Genomic DNA, 24,233 nt, shown 5'->3' with positions numbered 1-24,233 from the left:
ACAAGGCTGGGATGGGCTACAGGACAATAGGCAAGCAGCTTGGTGAGAAGGAAACAACTGTTGGCGCAATTATTAGAAAATGGAAGAAGTTCAAGATGACGGTCAATCATCCTCGGTCTGGGGCTCCATGCAAGATTTCACCTCGTGGGGCATCAATGATCATGAGGAAGGTGAGGGATCAGCCCAGAACTACACGCAGGACCTGGTCAATGACCTGAAGAGAGCTGGGACCACAGTCTCAAAGAAAACCATTAGTAACACACTACGCCGTCATGGATTTAAAATCCTGCAGCGCACGCAAGGTTCCCCTGCTCAAGCCAGTGCATGTCCAGGCCTGTCTGAAGTTTGCCAATGACATCTGGATGATCCAGAGAGGAATGGGGAGAAGGTCATGTGTCTGATGAGACAAAAAATAGAGCTTTTTGGTCTAACTCCACTCGCCGTGTTTGGAGGAAGAAGAATTATGAGTACAACCCCAAAAACACCATCCCAACCGTGAAGCATGGAGGTGGGAAACATCATTCTTTGGATGCTTTTCTGCAAAGGGGACAGGACGACTGCACCGTATTGAGGGGAGGATGGATGGCCATGTATGCGAGATCTTGGCCAACAACCTCCTTTCCTCAGTAAGAGCATTGAAGATGGGGTCGTGGCTGGGTCTTCCAGCATGACAACGACACGAAGCACACAGCCATGGCAACTAAGGAGTGGCTCCGTAAGAAGCATCTCAAAGGTCCTGGAATGCCTAGCCAGTCTCCAGACCTGAACCCAATAGAAAATCTTTGGAGGGAGCTGAAAGTCCGTATTGCCCAGCGACAGCCCCGAAACCTGAAGGATCTGGAGAAGATCTGTAGGGAGGAGTGGGCCAAAATCCCTGCTGCCAGTGTGTGCAAACCTAGTCAAGAAACTACAGAAACGTATGATCTCTGTAATTGCAAACAAAGGTTTCTGTACCAAATATTAAGTTCTGCTTTTCTGATGTATCAAATACTTATGTCATGCAATAAAATGCTAATTAATTATTTAAAAATCATACAATGTGATTTTCTGGATTTTTGTTTTAGATTCCGTCTCTCATAGTTGAAGTGTACCTATGATACAAATTACAGACCTCTTCATGCTTTGTAAGTAGGAAAACCTGCAAAATCGGCAGTGTATCAAATACTTGTTCTCCCCACTGTATATATACAAATATATATATTTGTTAACATCTGTAGTCCAACTGATGCTGCACAAGGGCTAAATAAAAAGGCTAAATAATTATAAATAATTATTAATTAAATAATTAATTATAAAATAATAAATAATAAAGCATGGGGTTGCCAATATGCATACCCCCATTGGGCTAATCATTAGCTAGATCCCGAACTCAAAACAATGGTCTCGTTACAAGTTAGCAACATATTGATGACTTTACTARCCCTCAAAAAACACAGTGACTACCATGTAGGCCTACTTCCTACCTGTTACAACTGATCCGTGTTACATTCGGCCCACACGCACTCACGGTGAATAGCGCAGCGCTTACATTTAATAAAACTTTCATTTTTAACAGTTGAGAAATAAACGTAGTGGCAATGGAAAGCTGGCGTAGAGGAAAAGTAAACGTGGACAGTTCTAGCATCTTCAAAGTGCTTGTTGACAGATATATATATATTTTTTAAATGTTCAATAGTTTTTGGGTGTGGCAGAGCGGCGCTGCTAAATAAACACAAGGGAAACATTGAGGTTTACAGTGCGCAACACGTCACATCGTATCCGGATGATATGTGTTGTTGTTTTTTTTACTTGTTCACTTTGACATTCTGCTTGTCTGACTATTTGCGTGAAGGTCGAATCCAGAATAATCATAAAATATATTTTGAAGTCCCTTCACCCTGAAGTGTGCGAGCTGCAGGGCAATCTGGATGAACGCATCCGGGCTCGTGCGGCACTTCTTGATCAGACCCTTGCCAAAGTCCTTAAAGGGGTAGATGTGCGAGTCCACGTCATCTGCCAGTGTCTGGGCAAACTTCAGGGAGCTCTGGATTGTACTCTGGCACTGAGGATCACAAGATCACAAGACAACATAGAACACAAGTCTGTCAACTGGTGGCCCGCGGGCCAAATCCGTCCCCACAAGCCAATTAGATGTGGCCTAAGGCTTAATGTAGTTACAAGCCTCTGACAAAGCCAATAGTAGTGTTAGCAGTAGTTCTGACGAAAGTGAAATAGAACCTCTGCAGGGATGTCCCACTGCAGCCTCTGGGGTCCGGGCAGGTTGGGGTGGGGCTGCCCGTTACAGTGGCCCTCCTCAGTGTAGCCCAACTCCAGAGTGTCCATGCACAAGACTTGCTGAGAGACAGAGGTGAGAGACAACAGAATTGACAACACAATGACAGAGCTCAAATCTTCGGATCGAAAATATTTCACAATATATTAAAAAGGACAGACTGCCGAATGCTCAATTCACAAATAAGCAGATTGGTTGTCGTATGGGACATACCTCCCAGAGATGGCCTATGATTGGTGCGTCGGCCCAGGCGTGCTCGGCATTCAGGCCCATGGTTCCGTTCTTGAAGACGATGAGGTTGAAGGACTTGTCAAACCACCTGGATAAACACAGCACCATGTAAAATGTACCTTAAAGGGGCATTCTGCAGTTCGAACAATAACATAGTAGACACCCCGCCAATGATTTACTAAACCGCTGAGTGATGGGACTGGAGAAATTAAACCACTCTCAAACCCATGGACAGAGCTATGGATACAGGGACTGACCATCCATGATATCAATATTATAGTTTTAACCATGTTTAGAGGCTATACATTGTTTGTTTACAAACTAAGGAGTAAAACAAGCTTATATTTAGGGTTTTAATAGGGTACGACAGCTGAACTAAGCTCACGAGTCATCTGTAAGTTATATTGTTCAATATTCAATGGAGGAGGCTATATAATATTAATTTAAAAGTATAAAAATGGATGTAGCAACTGCAGTGAGATTATGGTAACTGGCCTACAGAAACAGTAGCTTAGTCCCAGATCTGTTTGTGCGGTCTTGCCAACTCCTATGCTAATTGTTTGTCGTGAAAATGACCATAGGAGTTGGCAAGACCGCACAAACAGATTTTGGACCAGGGTAACCTGAAGAAACAGCACAATGTGACATAACCCACTGGGCACACACTGGTTGAATCAATGTTGTTTCCACGTCATTTCAACTAAATTACGTTGAGCCAACGTGGACTAGACATTGAATTGACATCTGTACCCAGTGGGAATTGTATTAATTCCTCAGTGGATTGATAGCCTGAGCTGCCCTCCTTGGCTGTCATTGGTTGGAACTTGCTCGATCACAACCTTTGACTGGTTTCAGCCACTCACCTGTCGTAGCATTTGCCGTGGAGGAGGGACTTGGCGTAGCTGTCCAATGATTTCACCGGGTTGTCGGGCTCGTATTTCTGTTCTGAGTCGTCGAGGGTTACGAAGAAGGCAGCCTTCTCAATGGCATCCAGTGACTGCTTGTTCTTGCCGCTTCGGAAGTAGGTTTCACGTGCTTTGGCCCATGGTGTCCTGGTGAGCAGGGTTAGAGGTCAAATAGGAGTAGTGGAGTTGACATTAGAGGTTGACTTGGAAGTGAAGATTCCTGTCAATTTTTTTCCTATACTGTCCTGCTACCACAACAGTTCTATAAACCCGGAACTTTCCTGTCCCGTCCTGATAACAATCATGCCCATCCCAAGCTCACTTTTACGAGTAGAAATCAGAAATAACTTCCTCCATTAGCTGCTCGTCTATCTGTCCCCCGCTCTGCGTGAGTAGCCATCATCAATACCATAATATATACAGTATATGGTAGCCATAGCAACTGCTCCGTTTGGCAGTTGTCTGCAGCACACATACAACTGATAACATCCACAACACAATATTTTGGCCCTCAACAAGATTAAATGGTCGGATGTCTTTGGCGAACCTATCGGCCATCCTTAACTCTTCAACTCAGATGGCATGGGTTTTTATTAAATACGAGAACAATTGGGCTTGACCGATAACGTAGTTAGTAGAGCTATGCCACTTCAAGCCGCTTGTCCCTCTCACCAGTTGGTGCCATGTACTCGGTTCCTTTGTTGTCAAAGAAAACTCTACCAGTGTTCTCACTATCGCCACCTATCGTTGAAAAACACAGATTAAACTGTTTTCCAAAATGTTGTTGCCCCGTCAAGAGACTTACTTACCCAAATTTGTCACACGGACTTAAGTGGGTTTCTTAAACTTCGGAAAGTATTTAGACCCCTTAATTTTCTCAAAATGTTGCTACGTTACAGCCATATTCTTGAATTTGAACTGCAATCAAGTTGTAGAAATGTCTCAAGGATGATCAATGGAAACAGGATGCACCGAGCTCAATTTCGAGTCTCATAGCAAAGGGTGTGACTACTTATGTATTTCTGTTTTTATTTTGTATTTGCAAACTTCTAAAAATCTGTTTTCACTTGGTCATTATGGGGTATTGTGTGCAGATTGAAGATTTTTTTTWAATTAAAGTACCTGCGTAATTGCGCACCTATATCACATTTGACATTGTCCGTAAACTTGAGTTAATTTGCACACAAAAAAATCATACACTGACAGAAAGACCTGTGTTGTCCTTGTTAATGGGGTCAGAGAAGAGCTGCAACTTTTTAGTCATAACATCAATTTTGTCCCGCACATTGAATATAGTTGTGGAGAGTCCCTGTAATCCTAGATTCAGATCATTCAGGTGAGAAGAAACATCACCCAGATAGGCCAGTCGTGTGAGAAACCCGTCATTATGCAAGCGGTCAGACAAGTGAAAATGATGGTCAGTAAAAAAAACTTTAAGCTTGTCTATTTTTTTATTTTTTTATTTTTTTTAACGTGTCAATACTTTACCCCTTGATAACCAGCGCACTTCTGTATGTTGTAAAAGCATAGTGCAGAAAATACACGAGAGTTCAGGGTGCCTTGCTTTAACAAAGTTAACCATTTTCACTGTATTGTCCAAAATGTCTTTCAAGCTGTCAGGCATTCCCTTGGTAGCAAGAGCCTCTCGGTGGATGCTGCAGTGTACCCAAGTGGCGTTGGGAGCAACTGCTTGCACGCGCGTTACCACTCTACTATCTCTCCCTGTCATGGTTTTTGCGCCATCAGTACAGATACCAACACATCCTGACCACCAAAGTCCATTTGATGTCACAAAGCTGTCCAATACTTTACAAATATCCTCTCCTGTTGTCCTGGTTTCCAGTGGTTTGCAGAAGAGGATGTCTTTCTTAATTGACCCCCCATAAATGTAACAGACATATACCAGGAGCTGCCACGTCTGTTGACTCATCCAGCTGTAATGCATAGAATTCACTGGTTTGTATGCAAAGCAGTAATTGTTTCAAAACATCTCCTGCCATGTCACTGATGCGTCGTGAAACAGTGTTGTTTGATGAAGTCATTGTCTGTATAGTTTTTTTGGCCTTTTCCCTCAGCATTGTCCCAGCCATATCCACGCACCAGGAAGAATTAAGTCCTCCACAAAAGTATTGGGCTTGTCTGTCCTAGCCACTCGGTAGCTCACCATATAAGACGCTTCTAGCCCCTTCTTATTAATGGTATCTGTTTCTTTTATACATGTCTTACTACTTGAACGTTGTCTTAATTTTCGCTCAAAAAACTCCAGTGGCTTATTTTTCAAATTGGCATATTTTGTTTCTAAATGTCCGCGCAAGAGTGAAGGTTTCATCGAGTTGTGAGATAGTACTTTTTCACATATAACACACTGTGGCTGAGGAAAGGCACAACTCCCAATATAAGTGAACCCCAAATCAATGTATTTCTCATCATATTTGTGCCTCTTCGATGGTCCAACAACATCCCTGTCTGTTGTTTGGTGCTTTCCCATGTAAGGGGGCAGTAGCTCTTCGGCTGCATCAGATTCACAACTGTCAGTGTCTATGCTAGCTGGGCTAACAACAAATGTAGAATTGCTGATGCTAGCATTGGATGTGCTCGTGGAAGCAGAACAACTTGTGTCGTCGACAGGTGCAGGTGTAGTACTGCTGGTAGAAGCAGTACTACCAGTAGGGCTGGTATGTGTCTCTATGGACGCAGGCCTTACTTTTTTTGGAACCATTTATCAATTTTCGAGCAAACGGAATGAGCAGCAGCCACGTTTGGCTACATACGGACCATGAGTGGAATTCCCACGAGAGAGTAACGGTTCATTTGACTGGATGTTAATGATTTGACTAGGCTACCTGTATTTGATATTGTGTTGTTATTTCGCTGAACACTAGATTTTATTTTTGGCAGTGAAACGAGGTTACTCAGATGAGAAAAAAACCTCACCCAAATGTATGGCGCCATTGGAAAATAGAAATGGACTGTTTGAAAATGTGYAAAAAAAATTAACAAAGAAAAAAGTGTATATGATTTAAAAAAAAATGTGAATCACATTTGTATTTGGCGTACCCCCGACGGTATTGCGCATACCCCAGTTTGGGAATACAAAACGTTCAGTCTGTACTTTGTCCAATGTAAAAAACACCATGTTGCTACATTAGACCGAATTGAGGTGGTGGGTCACATACACACAGTTACATTTTTTATGAAATGCTCCACACATTACACATTACATCATTGTGCATTACTGACAAGGGTCATGATAATTTGGCACCCAATGAAAGGCAATGGACTGAAAAAGAGASGGACTACTTAAACATGTCCAATAACAACAACAAAAAAAGTTACATGTTTTAACTGTAACTTTTCCTTTGCATGCCGTAAAATGGAATCTTAATACATCCGAGTCGGTCTGAGAGCCCCAGATCCTGACAGCAATTTCTACTGGTACAATTAGTGGTCCCTTGTCATGCACACAAACGTAGTGTGATAGCAGGTCGGGTCAGTTCAATATTCACCAGGGGAATTAGGTACAAAGGCACCCGGCTCGTGGTCAAACTGCTCTGAACTTGAATTCACATATAAGCAACAGTACTTAATAGTCCCATGTCAGGGCAACATAAATGTACCTTAACATAGGAGCTACATTGGGGTATCAGGAAAACAGTAGGTTTTTAACTGCTACACTGCCATAAGTTACGTGTCTAGTGTAGCAAGGCAGTGAGTATGACCCAGGTGCCGTAATGACATCACTTCCTGTCAGAAGCCCCACCCACCTCTCCCCTGCGGTGAGCGCAGCCAGGTACTCCTCCCCTTCCTGGGGCTTGCTCTTATCAGCCAGGATCCTTTCCATCTGCTGCTCGATCTCCCGCGGCAACAGCAGGCGCCCATCATAGAACACCCACACCTTGAAGAAGCGCCCCTTGTTGAAAACGGCGATGTGCTTGCTCTCGTCCACATGCTGAATAGTGTCTGGACATATTCAAAGGAGGGAGGGAAAGAGGGAAGAGAGGAAAGAGGGACAGTTGTGGGAGAAGGTGCAAGGATAGGTAGAACAGCTCATTTATGAGTTTCTAAAACAAAATTCCCTTCCCAGCGGGCAAAGCTGGTTGAAATGACGTCATTACAACACGTTTACCACAAAGTAACTGGTTGTTATCTGGTTGTAATAACGTAATGATTTTTGGGTTCCTTGTATGTATAAATTTGGGGGTTCCTTGTACGTAAACAATGTGCTGTAAACGCTGGTCCTAGTCAGAGATAATTTAATGATGATTAGGATGGCTGTGCTGGCATAGCTCTGTGATCTCAGAGGGAAGGGGGGAGGAGGGTAAAGAAGAGACAGGCATTTCACAGAACGTTATCTGCTTARGACTTAAAGTTATAATAATCCAATAAAGATGTATAGGGAGTTTGTAGGTGGTGAATTTTGTGGAATCGGACAATATCGATAAGCCAATTTAAGTATGCGTCAAAATATCCACAACAAAAGCAAAACAATGTTGGTAGTAGTCCCATTCTGTGAAACACCAAAACACCATAAGTATCATCCAGGAGGGTCGATAACCACAGTCATCTACATTGTGAGAGACGGTTTTTCTTATTCACGTGAACATCTATCCACTTTTCAAAGGATATTCATTTTGAAGAAGAAAAAGGCATAGGGGACTGGTTTATTCGATCCACAAACTTAAGCAGTGTGACTAGGGAGTGTGGGGATGAAATGGGGGCAATGGTTCTGGGTGCGAGTCCAAACGATTGTTTGTGGAGTAACACACATAAATAATACATCTTATCTTTTTGAAGAAAGGTGTGAAGACATGGTGGTGTTCAGTGCTTTCAAACGAGCGTTTGCCCAGTTAGGGGATGGAGGAAGGGGGAACGGGATGCCTGGGTACGGGATGCCTGGGTACGGGATGCCAAACATTCATGGAAGGAGATGATGACTCAAATCTTTTCTATTGGGGAGTGCCACCAAATCATGGGCAGAAAACATTTGCGGCACCAGTGGCACCTGGGGAAAATGTCTGGAGCCCTGTATTAGCAATTTTCGTGTTTCATGTCAATTGTAATTGTAGGTGAACTATCTCTTTAAGTCTTTGCCATCTTGGAGATGAACAAATAATCAAAAGGTTAAGGTCACATTGGACAGCTTTAAGGAAATTAGCTTTAAGTCACGTGCGATAAACTGGGTTTTCCCCTAAATGTTCAGAGTCCAATAAGGAAAAAACACACTCACTGACCTAGTCTCTGTTTGGGATCGTGCCCGCAAAGGAAAACTTAAACAAAAKMGTTTTGCAACAGAAAATGAAAATGAGTCCAGGTAGTCGCTCATACATTACATTATATTACACTATATTTACTAATTAAATATTATACATAATTGCAACATCTAGACTATGAGCATGCAGAGTTCTTCTAAAGCATGATTGGTTTGTTAATTGACCACTCCAAACGAGTTCGAGGGATATCTTCATCAGTCCATCAACTAAAACAACTCAGAAAGTTAGTTCACGCAACATACATTGATAGATGACTTATGCCGGATATTATGTTTGTTTCTTAAGGTGGGTCATATATCATTTATAAATGTATCTCCCATTAAAAACTGGGTTTGAAATGTTCTTTTACAATCTCCGTATCTGAATTCACTCACTGTGATTTCCTCAGAGTGTCTGCTATTTGACTGCAATTGAAAGTGAATCATTACTGAGATTCATGGGGTGACAGAAGTTCGTCGTGTTCATTAGGCACCAAATGGAGGAAAAGGATTTGAAATGGGGAGCGACTACCTGGACTCATTTTCATTTTCTGTTGCAAATGTTTCTTTTTTTAGTTTTCCTTTGTGGGCACGATCCAAACAGAGGCTAGGTCAGTGAGTGTGTTTTTTCCTTATTGAACTCTGAACATTTAGGGGAAAACCCAGTTTATCGCACATGACTTAAAGCTCATTTCCTTAAAGCTGTCCAATGTGACCGTAGCCTTTGATTATTTGTTCATCTCCAAGACTTAAAGAGATAGTTCACCTAAAATTACAATTGACATGAAACACGAAAATTGCTAATACAGGGCTCCAGACATTTTCCCCAGGTGCCACTGGTGCCTTCAAGTTTCCTGTCAATGACGTTTGGCTTCTGATGTGATTGGTGTGAAATCCAAACTGGCTTCCATTGACAATTTTTTTAAATCAAGGGAGATGCTCACTGGCTTCCCTTGCATTCAATGCTATGTGCAGCAACAATGTCATACTCTTTTTGACCAGACAGCATCAGATAGATGGGCCACACATTCTGAGACAGAGGGGCGCTGTTTCGTTTGCTCGGATGCTTTTCTCCCTTGAGATACATTCAGCCTTATGAACCACAGAGACAAAWWWWWTTTTTTTTAAATACACGCCACTGCTATTACGAGACTTTATGTTGATGTTTCCTTTATTTTGYCAGTTACTTGTCTAGAGTCAGCTGGATAGAGTCACACAAAAGAGAATAACGTAGCGGGTAAAGTTCGGAATGACACAATTTCATGTGTACAACAAATCGAAAGATCTGCATCTCTATACTGAGAGCTTTTCCGTATAATTTGTATAATGTGGGTGTTTTTGGAGCCTTTGTTTATGTTTTTTCAGGGGCCCCTTACGACTCAATGAGGAAGTGATTTGCCGTTTGCGGTAAGTGAAATCACAAAAAAAGGTGTCTGGACCCTTCTCCTTTAACAACATTCTAAAACTTTCTCTGCGATTGGAGTTTTTTCTTCTTCTGAAAACACGTTTTAACAGGATTCCTATGACCTTTTCTGAGACGCTTTGTGGATACAGCCCCTGTACTGACTGATTACTATCATGCTATCTATCAACGATAACTTTTCATGAGTGATGGCTACAGTTACCAATCGCAATCCTGGCAGAGTGCAACGTGCAGGGCCAATTTTACCACCATAACTCACACACTGCTAGGAGGCTATTCACATGCACAGAATACTTCCCCATATAAATTAAAAGTAGCATGCGGCATTATTTTGAATTACACATCCGATTAATCTAAATTAAAAAGGTGCAAAAATGGGAGTAGAAGTAAGAATAGGAGTAGTGTTAGGAGTGGGAGATGCAGCAACACTGAGACTCTACCTGTGTCTACACCTGGGACACGACTGGTGTTGAACATACGCTCGTATTGGGATGAGCACATGGGAATAGTGTTTAGGAGCATGAGCTGAAAAGCAAGAGGGGGAGAGTCAACAAAACAGAGAGAGATGGCACTACCAAACTAAACGGAAAACCCCACAGATAACAGAGGGACCTATGAGAGGAGGAGGATGAGAAGGAGGGATGAAGATTGGGCTGATGAGCCAGACGAGAAGAGGCAGCAGGATGGGTTTTGGAGGGCTGCTAGGCTTGAAGGCGTAAACGGGGAGTCTGGAAATCAGCGGCCCCACTATCAGTTTCACCAGCACAACCCAAAGGAGTTTGTTGTCAACCCTAACATATTCCCTAGTACCACTTCAWATCTGGAGTGTTCATGCGGGTAGGCTTAATTTGTTTCAAACGCTTGAATTTAGAATTTAGTTCACCAGTATGGAAATTAAGCACTATTACATCACATCGCTCTAATGTGTATGGGCCTTCTGTCTGCTACAGTGACTTCAGGTCAAACCGTTTCAAATATAAGAGCCAATTAATGAGTGACACGTCATCATCTTTGAGAGGAGCCTATAACTGATTGACCTCGTCATCTTTGAGAGGAGCCAATAAGAAGTATTCCTTCTACTCAGGGAGGATGTGCTGGGTAAACACTGAGAATAGGGGTTAGGGGTTTTGTGTCCTGCACCTGTGCCTGTTGCCATCAACAGGAGTCGGATGGCAGAGGACAGAGCTGCAGTCAGTGCCCTCCTCTTACCTGTCTCCTGGCCGGGAATGCGGGTGGTGTTAAACATGCGCTCCCACTGGGCAGAGCACAGAGGAACCTTGTTCGCCAGCAAGTAAATCTAATGCGGCAGTGTCCAACAGCGGGAGGGAGGGACAGAACAGCAGAACAGAAACAAAACATTTACCCGGTGTGTTTGTGTGTGTGCATTCATATATATACATAGATATACAGTATACACATATATAAAGTTGAAGCCGGAAGTTTACATACACCTTAGCCAAATACATTTAAACTCAGTTTTTCACAATTCCTGACATTTAATACTAGTAAAAATTCCCTGTCTTAGGTCAGTAAGGATCACCACTTTATTTAAAAAATGTGAAATGTCAGAATAATAGTAGAGAGAATTATTTATTTCAGCTTTTACTTCTTCCATCACATTCCCAGTGGGTCAGAAGTTTACATACACTCAATTAGTATTTGGTAGCATTGCCTTTAATTGTTTAACTTGGGTCAAATGTTTCGGGTAGCCTTCCACAAGCTTCCCACAATAAGTTGGGTGAATTTTGGCCCATTCCCCCTGACAGAGCTGGTGTAACAGTCAGGTTTGTAGGCCTCCTTGCTCGCACACACTTTTTCAGTTCTGCCCACAAATTTTCTATAGGATTGAGGTCAGGGCTTGTGATGGCCACTCCAATACCTTGACTTTGTTGTCCTTAAGCCATTTTGACACAACTTTGGAAGTATGCTTGGGGTCATTGTCCGTTTGGAAGACCCATGTGCGACCAACTTTAACTTCCTGACTGATGGCTTGAGATGTTGCTTCAATATATCCACTAATTTCCTACCTCATGATGCCATCTATTTTGTGAAGTGCACCAGTCCCTCCTGCAGCAAAGTACCCCCACAACATGATGCTGCCACCCCCGTGCTTCACGGCTGGGATGGTGTTCTTCGGCTTGCAAGCCTCGCCTTTTTCCTCAAAACAATAATGATGGTCATTATGGCCAAACAGTTTGATTTTTGTTTCATCAAACAGAGGACATTTCTCCAAAAAGTATGATCTTTGTCCCCATGTGCAGTTGCAAACTGTTAGTCTGGCTTTTTTATGGCGGTTTGGAGCTCCCTGCTGAGCTGCCTTTTAGGTTATGTCGAATATATAGGACTTGTTTTATTGTGGATATAATACTTTTGTTACCTGTTTCCTCCAGCATCTTCAAAGGTCCTTTGCTGTTGTTCTGGGATTTATTTCCACTTTCGCACCAGAGTACGTTCATCTCTAGGAGACAGAACGTGTCTCCTTCCTGAGCGGTATGACGGCTGCATGGTCCCATGGTGTTTATACTTGCGTACTATTGTTGTACAGATAAACGTTGTACCTTCAGGCGCTTGGAAATTGCTCCCAAGGATGAACCAGAATTTTTTTTCTGAGGTCTTGGCTGATTTCTTTTGATTTTCCCATGATGTCAAGCAGAGGCCCTGAGTATGAAGTAGGCCTTGAAATACATCCAGGTACACCTCCAATTGACTCAAATGATGTCAATTAGCCTATCAGAAGCTTCTAAAGCCATGACTGCACGTTCCTGACCTATTTTTATGTTATTTTGATTATGTTTAGTTGTCAGGGCGTGAGTTGGGTGGGGCATTGTATGTTGTGTGTGTTTGTTTAGTCTATGGGTGTTGTATTGTGTATGGGATAGATAATTGTGAGGTTGTCTAGTTATGTCTATGGCTGCCTAGATTGGGTCTCAATCAGAGACAGACTGTCATTCATTTGTCTCTGATTGGGAGCCATATTTAAGGTAGCCATAGCAGTAAGCTTTTGTGGTAGTTGTCTTGTTTAACGTTTGTTGCTTGTCTGTGCACTTGCGTTATTTAGCTTCACGATCATTTGTTGTTTTTTTTTGTTTGTATAGTGTTTTCGTTTCATGTTCATCTTCGGTCATTTATTAAAAGAAGATGGCTTATTTTCCTCATGCTGCGTTTTGGTCCGAATCTCTTCCACACGATCGTGACAATGACATCATTTTCTGGAATTTTCCAAGCTGTCAAAGGCACAGTCAACTTAGTGTATGTAAACTTCTGACCCACTGGAATTGTATACAGTAATTCATAAATTAAATAATCTGTCTGTAAACAATTGTTGGAAAAATTACTTGTGTCATGCACAAAGTAGATGGCCTAACCGACTTGCCAAAACTATAGTTTGTTAACAAGAAATTTGTGGAGTGGTTGAAAAACTAGTTTTAATGACTCCAACCTAAGTGTATGTAAACTTCCGACTTCAACTGTACATACATATATATATATGTATATATATATAAATGCACAATGACACATTTAAACATACTACACACACACATACAGTACCAGTCAACATTTGGACACACCTACTCATTCCAGGGATTTTCTTTATTTTTCTATTTTCTACATTGTAGAATTATAGTGAAGACATCAAAACTATGAAATAACACATATGGAATCAGGTAGTAACCAAAAAAGTATGTATGTATGTTTTATATTTGAGATTCTTCAAAGTAGCCACCCTTTGCCTTGACAGCTTTGCACACTCTTGGAATTCTCTCAACCAGCTTCCTGAGGTAGTCACCTGGAATTTCTTTCCTTCTTAATACGTTTGAGCCAATCAGTTGTGTTGTGACAAAGTAGGGGTGGGAAACAGAAGATAGCCCTATTTGGTAAAAGACCAAGCCCATATTATGGCAAGAACAGCTCAAATAACCAAATAGAAACGACAGTCCATCATTGCTTTTAAGACATGAAGGTCAGTCAATCGGGTAAATGTCAAGAACTTTGAAAGTTTCTTCAAGTGCAGTCACAAAAACTATCAAGCACTATGATGAAACTGGCTCTCATGAGGTCCGCCACAGGAAATGAAGACCCAGAGTTACCTCTGCTGCAGAGGAAAAAAGTATGTATTTATTTGCAGCCCAAATAAATGATTCACAGTGTTCAAGCAACAGACACATCTGAACATCAACTGTTCAGAGGAGACTGCCTGAATCAGGCCTTCATGGTCGAATTGCTGCAAAGAAACCACTACTAAAGGACACCAATAAGAAGAAGAGATTTGCTTGTGCCAAGAAACACGTGCAATGAACATTAGACCGGTGGAAATCTGTCCTTTGGTCTGATGAGTCCAAATTTGAGATTTCTGGTTACAACCGCCGTGTGTTTATGAGACGCAGAGTAGGTGAACGGATGATCTCTGCATGTGTGGTTCCCACCGTGAAGGATGGAGGAGGAGGTGTGATGGTGCTTGCTGGTGACACTGTCTGTGATGTATTTATAATTCAAGGCACACTTAATGCATGGCTACCACAGCATTCTGCAGCGATACGCCATCCCATCTGGTTTGCGCTTCGTAGGACCATCATTTGCTTTTCAACAGGACAATGACCCAACACACCTCAATGCTGTGTAAGGGCTATTTGACCAAGGAGAGTGATGAAGTGCTAGTAGTAAAATAGTACAAATAAAGAAAAAATCTGGAATGAGTAGGTGTGTCCAAACTTTTGACTGGTACTGTGTATATTATATGTATATGTGTGTACGGTATTGAAAAGTGAACGTGCATTGAAGCATCATGCACGGGGGTAACYAAAGAGGGAGGGACAGAGAGGTAGCGGGATGAGGAGAAAGAGGTGAAACAGTATTTTTCAGCATATCATACAGTTGGCCTGCATTAAACGACTGATCTCAGGTTGGAATGGGTGCCGGTCTCTGCTGTTCGTGCAGTAGAACTAGCATAAATCACAGTGTCACACGCTGCACAGAAAGCCATTTACCTCACACCAGGAACAATTGCTTTGGCTTGGCTACATAATCAACTGGATTATGTATTACAAACATGCTTGGCATCAGTAGAATGAGGAAACATAAAAAGTCCTCAATCTTAGAACTAATCACACACACGCACACACACACAGAGAGAAAAGGGGATGAAAAGAAGGAAGAGAAAGAGGGTAACTCACTGGTTTGAGCTGGGCTCTGTCCAGTTTCCTTCTGTACAGCATGATAGCATGGATGACATTGCCCGCCCTCGCCACCTGGATATGAGAGGGGAACGCATAGAGGAAGTCCTGCAGAGAGGAAGAGAGGAGAGAGAGAGAGAGATTTAGATTATTCAATTATTGTGTATTGCTGCTTTGGTAATACAAATGTATTTTTTGGGCAAGCCAATGTTATGTCTTTTTTGTCACGCGAATAACATAAAGCATTTTGAATTGAATAGAATTGTGAGAGAGAGAGAAAGAAAGAAAGAGGGTGTGACAGAGAGAGAGAGGAAGGAATATAATCAAATTTAACACAATATAATCAACTCAGTTGCAATCATTCTAAATCGTCAGAAAACGCTTGACGTAGCTACTTAACTCAAGGCCCAAGCCTAGACTCCTAGGAACTACCCAGCAAACACTCCCATATTGGCACGATGTGGGCCCAATGCAGGCTAAAATATTACCTGCCCACATTGGCACGATGCGACTTTGCTCATTGGCTTCACATTCGCCACAAGGAAGATGGCCCAAATGGCAGCCCTTACTTCACCTGAAGAAACATCACCCTATGGATCGGCTGCCCTTATAGGGCCCATTTGGGTCCCAATATGAGCTCATGGTATTGTGCCTATGTGTATTGCCCACCCCATGCCAATTTATTCATTTGATCTATTATTTCATAGAAATGTATTTATTATTTATTTATTACAATTTAACTCAACGCATTAATTGTATCATTTTGAAGCCTTGAAGGTATTAAGCGAACGTGTTACATTGTATCAGAAAGACAAGTTGTTACATATCATACATATACTGAACAAAAATATAAACYCAACATGTAAAGTGTTGGTCCCGTGTTTCATGAGCTGAACTAAAAAATTGCAGAAATGTTCCATACGCACAACACGCTTATTTCTCTGAAATTGTGCYCAGAAATGTGTTTACATCCCTGTTATTGAGAATTTCTCCTTCTTCACTTGACAGGTGTGGCATATCAAGAAGCTGATTAAACAGCATGATCATTACAAGGTTGCACCTTGTGCTGGGGACAATAACAGGTCACTCTAAAATGTGCAGTTTTGTCACACAATGCCACAGATGTTTTGAGGGAGTGTGCAATTGGCATGCTGACTGCAGGAATGTCCACCAGATCTGTTGCCAGAGAATTGAACATTAATATCTCTACCATGAGCCGAGGCGTTTTAGAGAATTTGGCATTACATCCAACCGGCCTCACAACCGCAGATCACATGTAACGACGCCAGCCCAGGACCTCCACATCCGGCCTCTTCACCTGCGGGAACATCAGAGACCAGCCTCCCGGACAGCTGATGAAACTGAGGAGTATTTCTGTCTGTAATAAAGCCCTTTTGTGGGGAAAACCGTATTCTGATTGGCTGGGCCTGGCTCCTCAGTTGGTGGGCCTGGCTCCCAAGTAGGAGAACRTATGCCTTCCCATGCCCACCCATGGCTGTGCCCCTGCCCAGCCATGATAGAATCCATAGATTAGGGCCTTATGAATTTATTTAAATTGACTGATTTCATTATATGAACTGCAATTCAGTAAAATCATTGAAATTGTTGCAATTGTTGTTCAAGAGAAACTCATGACACATTGACTTATTTAAGTATTTTTAAAGACTTGGGTGTAGAAGATCATCTTGTGTAGAGGATGATGTTCTTTTAGGCATGACACAACATAGGAGAAACTGGAATGACACTCTCAGTAATGGTTGCACAAAATGAACTGTGCTCAAACCACATCCACAACTATTCTGTTCTGGGCTTGGTGTGGGCTTGGTCAAATCAAATCAAATTGTATTGGTCACATACACATGGTTAGCAGATGTTAATGCGAGTGTAGCGAAATGCTTGTGCTTCTAGTTCTGACCGTGCAGTAATATCTAACAAGTAATCTAACTATTTCTGCACAGGCTAGCCTGTGACGGGCTAGCTGGTGTAGGCTGGCCCATGTTGAGCTGATGTGGGCTTGGTGTGGGCTAGCCTGTGTTGGGCTGTTGAAGTCTGGCCCGTGTTGGGCTAATGTAGGCTTGGTGTGGGCTAGCCTGTGTTGGGCTGGCGTGGGCTAGCCCGTGTTGGGCTGGTGTGGGCTTTGTGTGGGATATCCCGTGCCCACCTTGCCAGGGGCTCATGTTTGCTAGGTAATTTGTGTGAGTAGCTGGTAAACATGTATATTGTGAATTGTGCCAGTGTCACGACTCCTGCCGAAGGTGGCTCCCCTACTCGTCGTCACCGGCCTACTAGCTGCCACTGATCCCTTTTTCCCCCTTTAATGTTTATTGGTTTCACCTGTGTGTAGTTTAGGTTGATTGGTTGGGCTTTATTAACCAGCCGGCCCGCCTGCTGGTTGTGCGGGATTATTTTTGATGTACATGTTGTACACGGCTGTATGTCACGGTTGTCTGTGTGTTTGGGTTTTGCTGGACTGTTTAAGTCCCCCGTGTTTGGGACATTTGTTTTGGTCAGCGTCTGTTCACTGTTGTGGTGGAATAAAAAGTACGCTACCCTGAACTCTCTGCTTCCTGTGCCTGACTTCTTCCCCCACTACACCCCGGGCGTTACAGCCAGTTACAAGACGTCAGTCCTCTTGCTTAATTTAGACCAGCGCTGTACTAATGGATAAGAATGTGACCCCGATTTCAAACATGTCTGAATGCAGCACCATTAAACCCTACAACAGGCCTACCCACTGTGACTACTGTGTCCTGCCTCTCTCCTGTCTCGATCTTTGGCTCTCTCTGGTTAACAAACTAAGATTTAAAGTTGTCTTTTTCTACAGAAACAGATTGTGCCTTTTTCTAAGCAGTAGGAAGCAGATTATTCAGTCAACCTTTTTAACCTGTTCTTGATTATGGTGAAGTTACTTTCAAAGTGCAGCTGCTACTACTCTTAAACCTTGGATGCCATTGACCATAGTGCCCTTTGTATTGTTACAGGTGACAGTTTGATACTCATCACTGCATCCTGTATCAAAATGTTGGCTGGACTTTGATAAAGACCCGTAGATATCTACATTACTCCCTTTTTGTATACAAGGCTCTACTTCCTAAACTTCCATCTTGCCTAACTTGGCTGTTGAATTATAGACACCTAAATATTTTTTCAATTTTTATTTCACCTTTATTTAACCAGGTAGGTTAGTTGAGAACAAGTTCTCATTTGCAACTGTGACCTGGCCAAGATGTTCGACACATACAACAACACAGAGTTACACATGGAATAAACAAACATACAATCAATAATACAGTAGAAATATCTATATACAGCATGTGCAATGAGGTAGGATAAGAGAGGTAAGGCAATAAATAGGCCATGGTGGCGAAGTAATTACAATATAGCAATTAAACACTGGAATGGTAGGATGTGCAGAAGATGAATGTGCAAGTAGAGATACTGGGGTGCAAAGGAGCAAGATGAATAAATAAATACAGTATGGGGATGAGGTAGATTGGATGGGCTATTTACAGATGAGATATTTACATTTACATTTAAGTCATTTAGCAGACGCTCTTATCCAGAGCGACTTACAAATTGGGTATGTACAGGTGCAGTGATCTGTGAGCTGCTCTGACAGCTGGTGCTTAAAGATAGTGAGGGACGTAAGAGTCTCCAGCTTCAGAGATTTTTGCAGTTCGTTCCAGTCATTGGCAGCAGAGAACTGGAAGGAGAGGCGGCCAAAGGAAAAATTGGCTTTGGGGGTGGCCAGTGAGATATACCTGCTGGATAGCGTGCTGCTGGAGCGCGTGCTACGGGTGGGTGCTGCTATGGATAAGATAAGGTGGGGCTTTACCTAGCAGAGACTTGTAGATGACCTGGAGCCAGTGGGTTTGGAGACGAGTATGAAGCGAGGGCCAGCCAACGAGAGCGTACAGGTCGCAGTGGTGGGTAGTATATGGGGCTTTGGTGACAAAACGGATGGCACTGTGATAGACTGCATCCAATTTGTTGAGTAGACTGTTGGAGGCTATTTTGTACATGACATTGCCGAAGTCGAGGATCACCAGAGGAACAGAGGAGAAGTAAGATACGGGTACGGCTAAAGGCTATAAGAACTGGCCGTTTAGCACGTTAAGAACAGTGTCACCTCTCTCTCTCTGTCTCTCTCTGTCTCTCTCTGTCTCCCTCTGTCTCCCTCTGTCTCCCTGTCTCCTGTACCACATCTCACATCTCACATCTCACATCTCACCACCAACCACCTTGCTCTGGACTTCCCTCACCACCACCACCTTGGATTCCCCTCAGGACCTGTTTACCCTGTTCAACTCAGTGTAAACTGTTCAACTCAGTCAACTACAACCTCACTCTACACTTCGGGTTTTTCTGCAACTCATCTGATCTACCCCGGTTCTGCACTCCATATCTCTCTGTGAACAATAAACATTTTGGTTCATTCAGCCCTGCTTCTGCATCTGAGTCCGCTCTTGGGTTCCCCTGTGTTCGCTCTGCGTAACACAGAGAGTAAAGGGAGCAGGTTTCTGGGCACGATAGCATAGATTCAAGGCATAATGTACAGACAAAGGTATGGTAGGAAGAGAGTACATTGGAGGTAAACCTAGGCATTGAGTAATGATGAGAGAGATATAGTCTCTAGAGACGTTCAAACTAGGTGATGTCATCGCATATGTGGGAGGTGGAACAACATGGTTGGTTAAGGCATATTGAGCAGGGCTAGAGGCTCTACAGTGAAATAAGACAGTAATCACTAGCCAGGACAGTAATGGACAAGGCATATTGATATTAGGGAGAGACATGCGTAGCCAAGTGATCATATGGGTCCAGTGAGTGGTTGGGCTGGCTGGGGACACAGCGATTCAGACAGTTAGCATGCCGGAGCTAGCAAGCTAGCAGTTAGCAGGCTGGGGCTAGCAAGCTAGCATAAGGGCCTTAGAGGGACGTAGCGATGGGGGAAAGTCTGTTTTTGTTTCCTCGTCCGGTGACGTTGATAGACCAGTCGTGGAATTAGTAGGGGTCCAAGTCCAATTCGCAAAATGGGTATAGTGGTCCAAGAAACTGGCCGATGGATCAGCTAACAGTCCAATATGCTCTAGAAAGCTAGCAGGCTGCGGTTAGCAGAAAGGACCTTCAGGGGACGTCGCGCCTGAGGGGCCTGTTGGAATCCTCGGGCAGATTATGTCGGTATTCCAGTCGTGAAGGATCGGCAGGGTTCCGTGCCCCGTACCGGCAGTAGAAGGGGTCCGGATATTGTAGCCGAGGAGTGGGCTTCAGGAGTAGCCCAGGAGCCCTAGCCGGGAGATGGGTCTAGCATGGGCTAGCTCCAGGCTAGTTTGTGCTTGCTCCGGGACGGAAACGTTAGCCAGGAGTAGTCAACCCGGGTTGCGGTTAGCTAGCTGCGATGGTCCAGGTGAAAAGAAAAAAACAGATCCACACCACATTGGGTGGGGCGGGTTGCAGGAGAGTATTTTGAAGTTGAGGTTTAGGAAAAATACAAAAAAGAATGCGAAGAAAAATATATAAAAAGATATATACATGGGACGAGACAAGACAAAGACGTCTGAATGCTACGCCATCTTGGAAGTTTTTAAATAGCCAGTTTGGTGAACTCTTGAGGAAATATTGTAGAATAATAGTGAAGACATCAAAACCATGAAATAACACATAGAATCATGTAGTAACCAAAAGATCCACACCACATTGAGCTACAACGTAAAAAAATAGTAAAAATAAAGAAAAACCCTTGAATGAGTAGGTGTGTCCAAAATTGACTGGTACTGTAAGTATTCAGACCGTTTACTCAGTACTTTGTTGAAGTACTTTTGGCAGCGGTTACAGCCTTGAGTCTTCTTGGGTATGACGCTACAGGCTTGGCACACCTGTATTTGGGGAGTTTCTCCCATTCCTCTCTGCAGATCCTCTCAAGCTCTGTCAGGTTGGATGGGGACCGTCTCTGCACAGCTATTTTCAGATCTCTCCAGAGATATTCGATCGAGTTCAAGTCCGGGCTCTGGCTGGGCCACTCAAGGACATTCAGAGTCTTGTCCCAAAGCCACTCTGTTGCCTTGGCTGTGTGCTTAGGGTCATTGTCCTGTTGGAAGGTGAACCTTCGCCCCAGCCTGAGGTCCTGTGCGCTCTGGAGCAGGTTTTCATCAAGGATCTCTCGGTACTTTGCTCTGTTCATCTTTCCCTCAATCCTGACTAGTCTCACAGTCCCTGCCACTGAAAAACATCCCCACAGTATGATGCTGCCACCACTGTGCTTCACCATAGTGATGGTATTGGCCAGGTGATGAGCGGTGCCTGGTTTCCTCTCGACATGACGCTTGACATTCAGGCCAAAGTGCTCAATCTTGATTTCATCAGACCAGATAACCTTGTTTCTTATGATCTGAGAGTCCTTTAGGTTCCTTTTGGCAAACTCCAAGTTGAATGTCAGTGCRACCCTACCATCCCCACAGAGGAACTCTGGAGCTCTGTCAGAGTGACCATTGGGTTCTTGGTCACCTCCCTGACCAATGCCCTTCTTGCCCAATTGCTCAGTTCGGCCAAGCGGCCAGCTCTAGGAAGAGTCTTGGTGGTTCCAAACTGCTTCCATTTAAGAATTATGGAGGCCACTGTGTTCTCTGGGACCTTCAATGCTGCAGAAATGTTTTGTTACCCTTCCCCAGATCGGTGCCTCGACACAATCCTGTCTCAGAGATCTACGGACAATTCCTTTGACCTCATGGCTTGGTTTTTGCTCTGACATGCACTGTCAACTGTGGGACCTCATATAGATAGATGTTTGCCTTCCCAAATAATTTACAATCAATTCAATTTACCACAGGTGGACTACAATCAAGTTGTATAAACATCAAGGATGATTAATGGAAACAGGATGCACCTGAGGTCAATGTCAAGTCTCATAGCAAAAGGTCTGAAAAGTTACGTAAATAAGCTATTTCTGTTTATGGTGTATTGTGTGTAGATTGATGAGGGGAAAAACACAATGTAATTCATTTTAGAATAAGGCTGTAAAGTAACAAAATATTAAAAAAGTGAAGGGTTCTGAATAGTTTCTGAATGCATATATACATATCTATCTATCTATATGATGGGATGTATAGACATTATGGACAGTATATGTATAGAATATGTAGTATATCTGAAGAATTAGTAGGATAGAATAATATATGTACAGCAACAGTTAAATAGGATGGTCCTTGACTAGACTACAGTATACACAGTACATATGAAGTGGGTAAAACAGTATGTAAACGTTATTAAAGTGACCAATGTTCCATTATTAAAAAGTGACCAGTGTTACATGTCTATGTACATAGGTAGCAGCCTCTGAGGTATGGCTGAGTAACCGGGTGGTAGCCGGCTAGTGACAGTGACTAAAGMTCAGGGCAGGGTACTGGGTGGAGGCTGGCTAGTGGTGACTAATTAACAGTCTGATGGCCTTGAGATGGAAGCTGTTTTCAGTCTCTCGGAGGAGAGGGTCATTTAATTTCTTATTGAACAAGTCCAGGTAGTACATCCCTGTTTTACTGGGTTTTGATTTTCATCAGTTTGGTCCRAAATGAACATGACCCTGGTAACCCTGTGGGCACATACTATATACACTAAAGAGGGTTGTCTTTTATGAGATATTAATGTTGTCGCAAACTAAAAATAACCCCAGTGCCATAACCATGTCGACTGAAGTGGCGATGTATTCCCAAGGATATATGAATGAGCCCCACTATGGTACCCATGTTGAAGTAGTCCCTCATCATAAAGTGCTTAGCAGCATTAAGGGAATATTTCACCCCAAAAAATATATTCAGTACCAGTCAAAAGTTTGGACACACCTACTCATTCAAGGGTTATTCTTTATTTTGACTATTTTCTACATTGTAGAATAATAGTGAAGACATCAAAACGATGAAATAACACATATGGAATTATGTAGTGTGCAATTGGCATGATAATTTWATGTTAATTTCTCTACCATAAAGCGCCATCTCTACTACATTTTAGAGTGGCATTTAGTTTTATTGTCCCCAGCACAAGGTGCACCTTTGTAATGTTTAATCAGCTTCTTGATATGCCACACCTGTCAGGTGGATGGATTATCTTGGCAAAGAAGAAATGCTCACTAACAGGGATGAAAACAATTTTGTGTCCAAAATTTGAGAGAAATAAGCTTTTTGTACATATGGAACATTTCTGGGATCTTTTATTTCAACTCATGAAACATGGGACCAACACTTTAGATCTTGCGTTTTATATATATATATATATATATATATATATATGGGCGGCAGGGTAGGGTTTAGAGCGTTGGACTAGTAACCGATAGGTTGCAAGATCGAATCCCCGAGCTGACAAGGTAAAAATCTGTCGTTCTTGGCCGTCATTGAAAATAAGAATTTGTTCTTATCTGACTTGCCAAGTTAAATAAAAAATGTAACTAATTTAAAAAAAATATATATATATATGCATGCTGCTTTCTTGGCCAGGGCTCACTTGAAAAAGAGATGTAAATCTCAATGTGAGTTCTCTGGTTAAATAAAGGAAAAAGAAAATGTGAATTTTTTACTGAACAAGTCCAGGTAGTCCCTCCCTGTTTCTTAATTGTCATGCTTACTGAGCTGTTKGTTTTTAGGTCATCGACACTAATGTTAGTGAATAGTGGCTGTGGCGCTATGTTTACAAACCCTGGGGAGTATGGATCCCAATCTCTCCTAGCCCATGAAATCACATTCAGTGAAAGGAACCATTAACATAAAACATTGTAATTTAGGTGAGGAATCCCTTTAAGCAGACGTGGTAGATCAGCTATTGGGTCAAAGTTTACGGCAGACTTACAGGACATAATCTTGTTTATGGTTGCCCACTTGAATAGAGTTGAGACATGCTAATCAAATAAGAGACTGACGTCTAAACACCCTAACCTAGCCACAGTCCATCAGTTAATCTCTTCCTCAGACACGGTCATCAAAACAGGAAACAAATT

At 42.7% G+C, this 24,233-nt stretch overlaps 1 protein-coding gene across 2 annotated transcripts in view; it reads right to left on the bottom strand.

Moving 5' to 3' along the window:
* Positions 1 to 24,233, bottom strand: part of cpt1ab (carnitine palmitoyltransferase 1Ab (liver)) — a 55,586-nt gene that overhangs the window by 5,066 nt on the left and 26,287 nt on the right. The window contains exons 8-14 of one of the 2 annotated variants that reach the window (XM_070442907.1): positions 15,251 to 15,358; positions 11,289 to 11,376; positions 7,173 to 7,368; positions 3,367 to 3,555; positions 2,486 to 2,591; positions 2,218 to 2,334; positions 1,877 to 2,041 (exon numbers count right to left, since the gene is read on the bottom strand). In XM_070442907.1, coding sequence (XP_070299008.1) covers positions 1,877 to 2,041; positions 2,218 to 2,334; positions 2,486 to 2,591; positions 3,367 to 3,555; positions 7,173 to 7,368; positions 11,289 to 11,376; positions 15,251 to 15,358 — 969 coding nt within the window. Of the gene's footprint in view, positions 1 to 1,876; positions 2,042 to 2,217; positions 2,335 to 2,485; positions 2,592 to 3,366; positions 3,556 to 7,172; positions 7,369 to 10,519; positions 10,605 to 11,288; positions 11,377 to 15,250; positions 15,359 to 24,233 lie in introns of both variants that reach the window. The other variant, XM_023984710.2, reaches the window with a different exon arrangement.

Source organism: Salvelinus sp. IW2-2015, linkage group LG4q.1:29 (assembly GCF_002910315.2).
Source record: "Salvelinus sp. IW2-2015 linkage group LG4q.1:29, ASM291031v2, whole genome shotgun sequence".
Lineage (NCBI taxonomy): Eukaryota > Metazoa > Chordata > Actinopteri > Salmoniformes > Salmonidae > Salvelinus > Salvelinus sp. IW2-2015.
The sequence above is the reverse complement of the archived record's forward strand: the minus strand, read 5'-3'. Positions and strand labels throughout refer to the sequence as shown.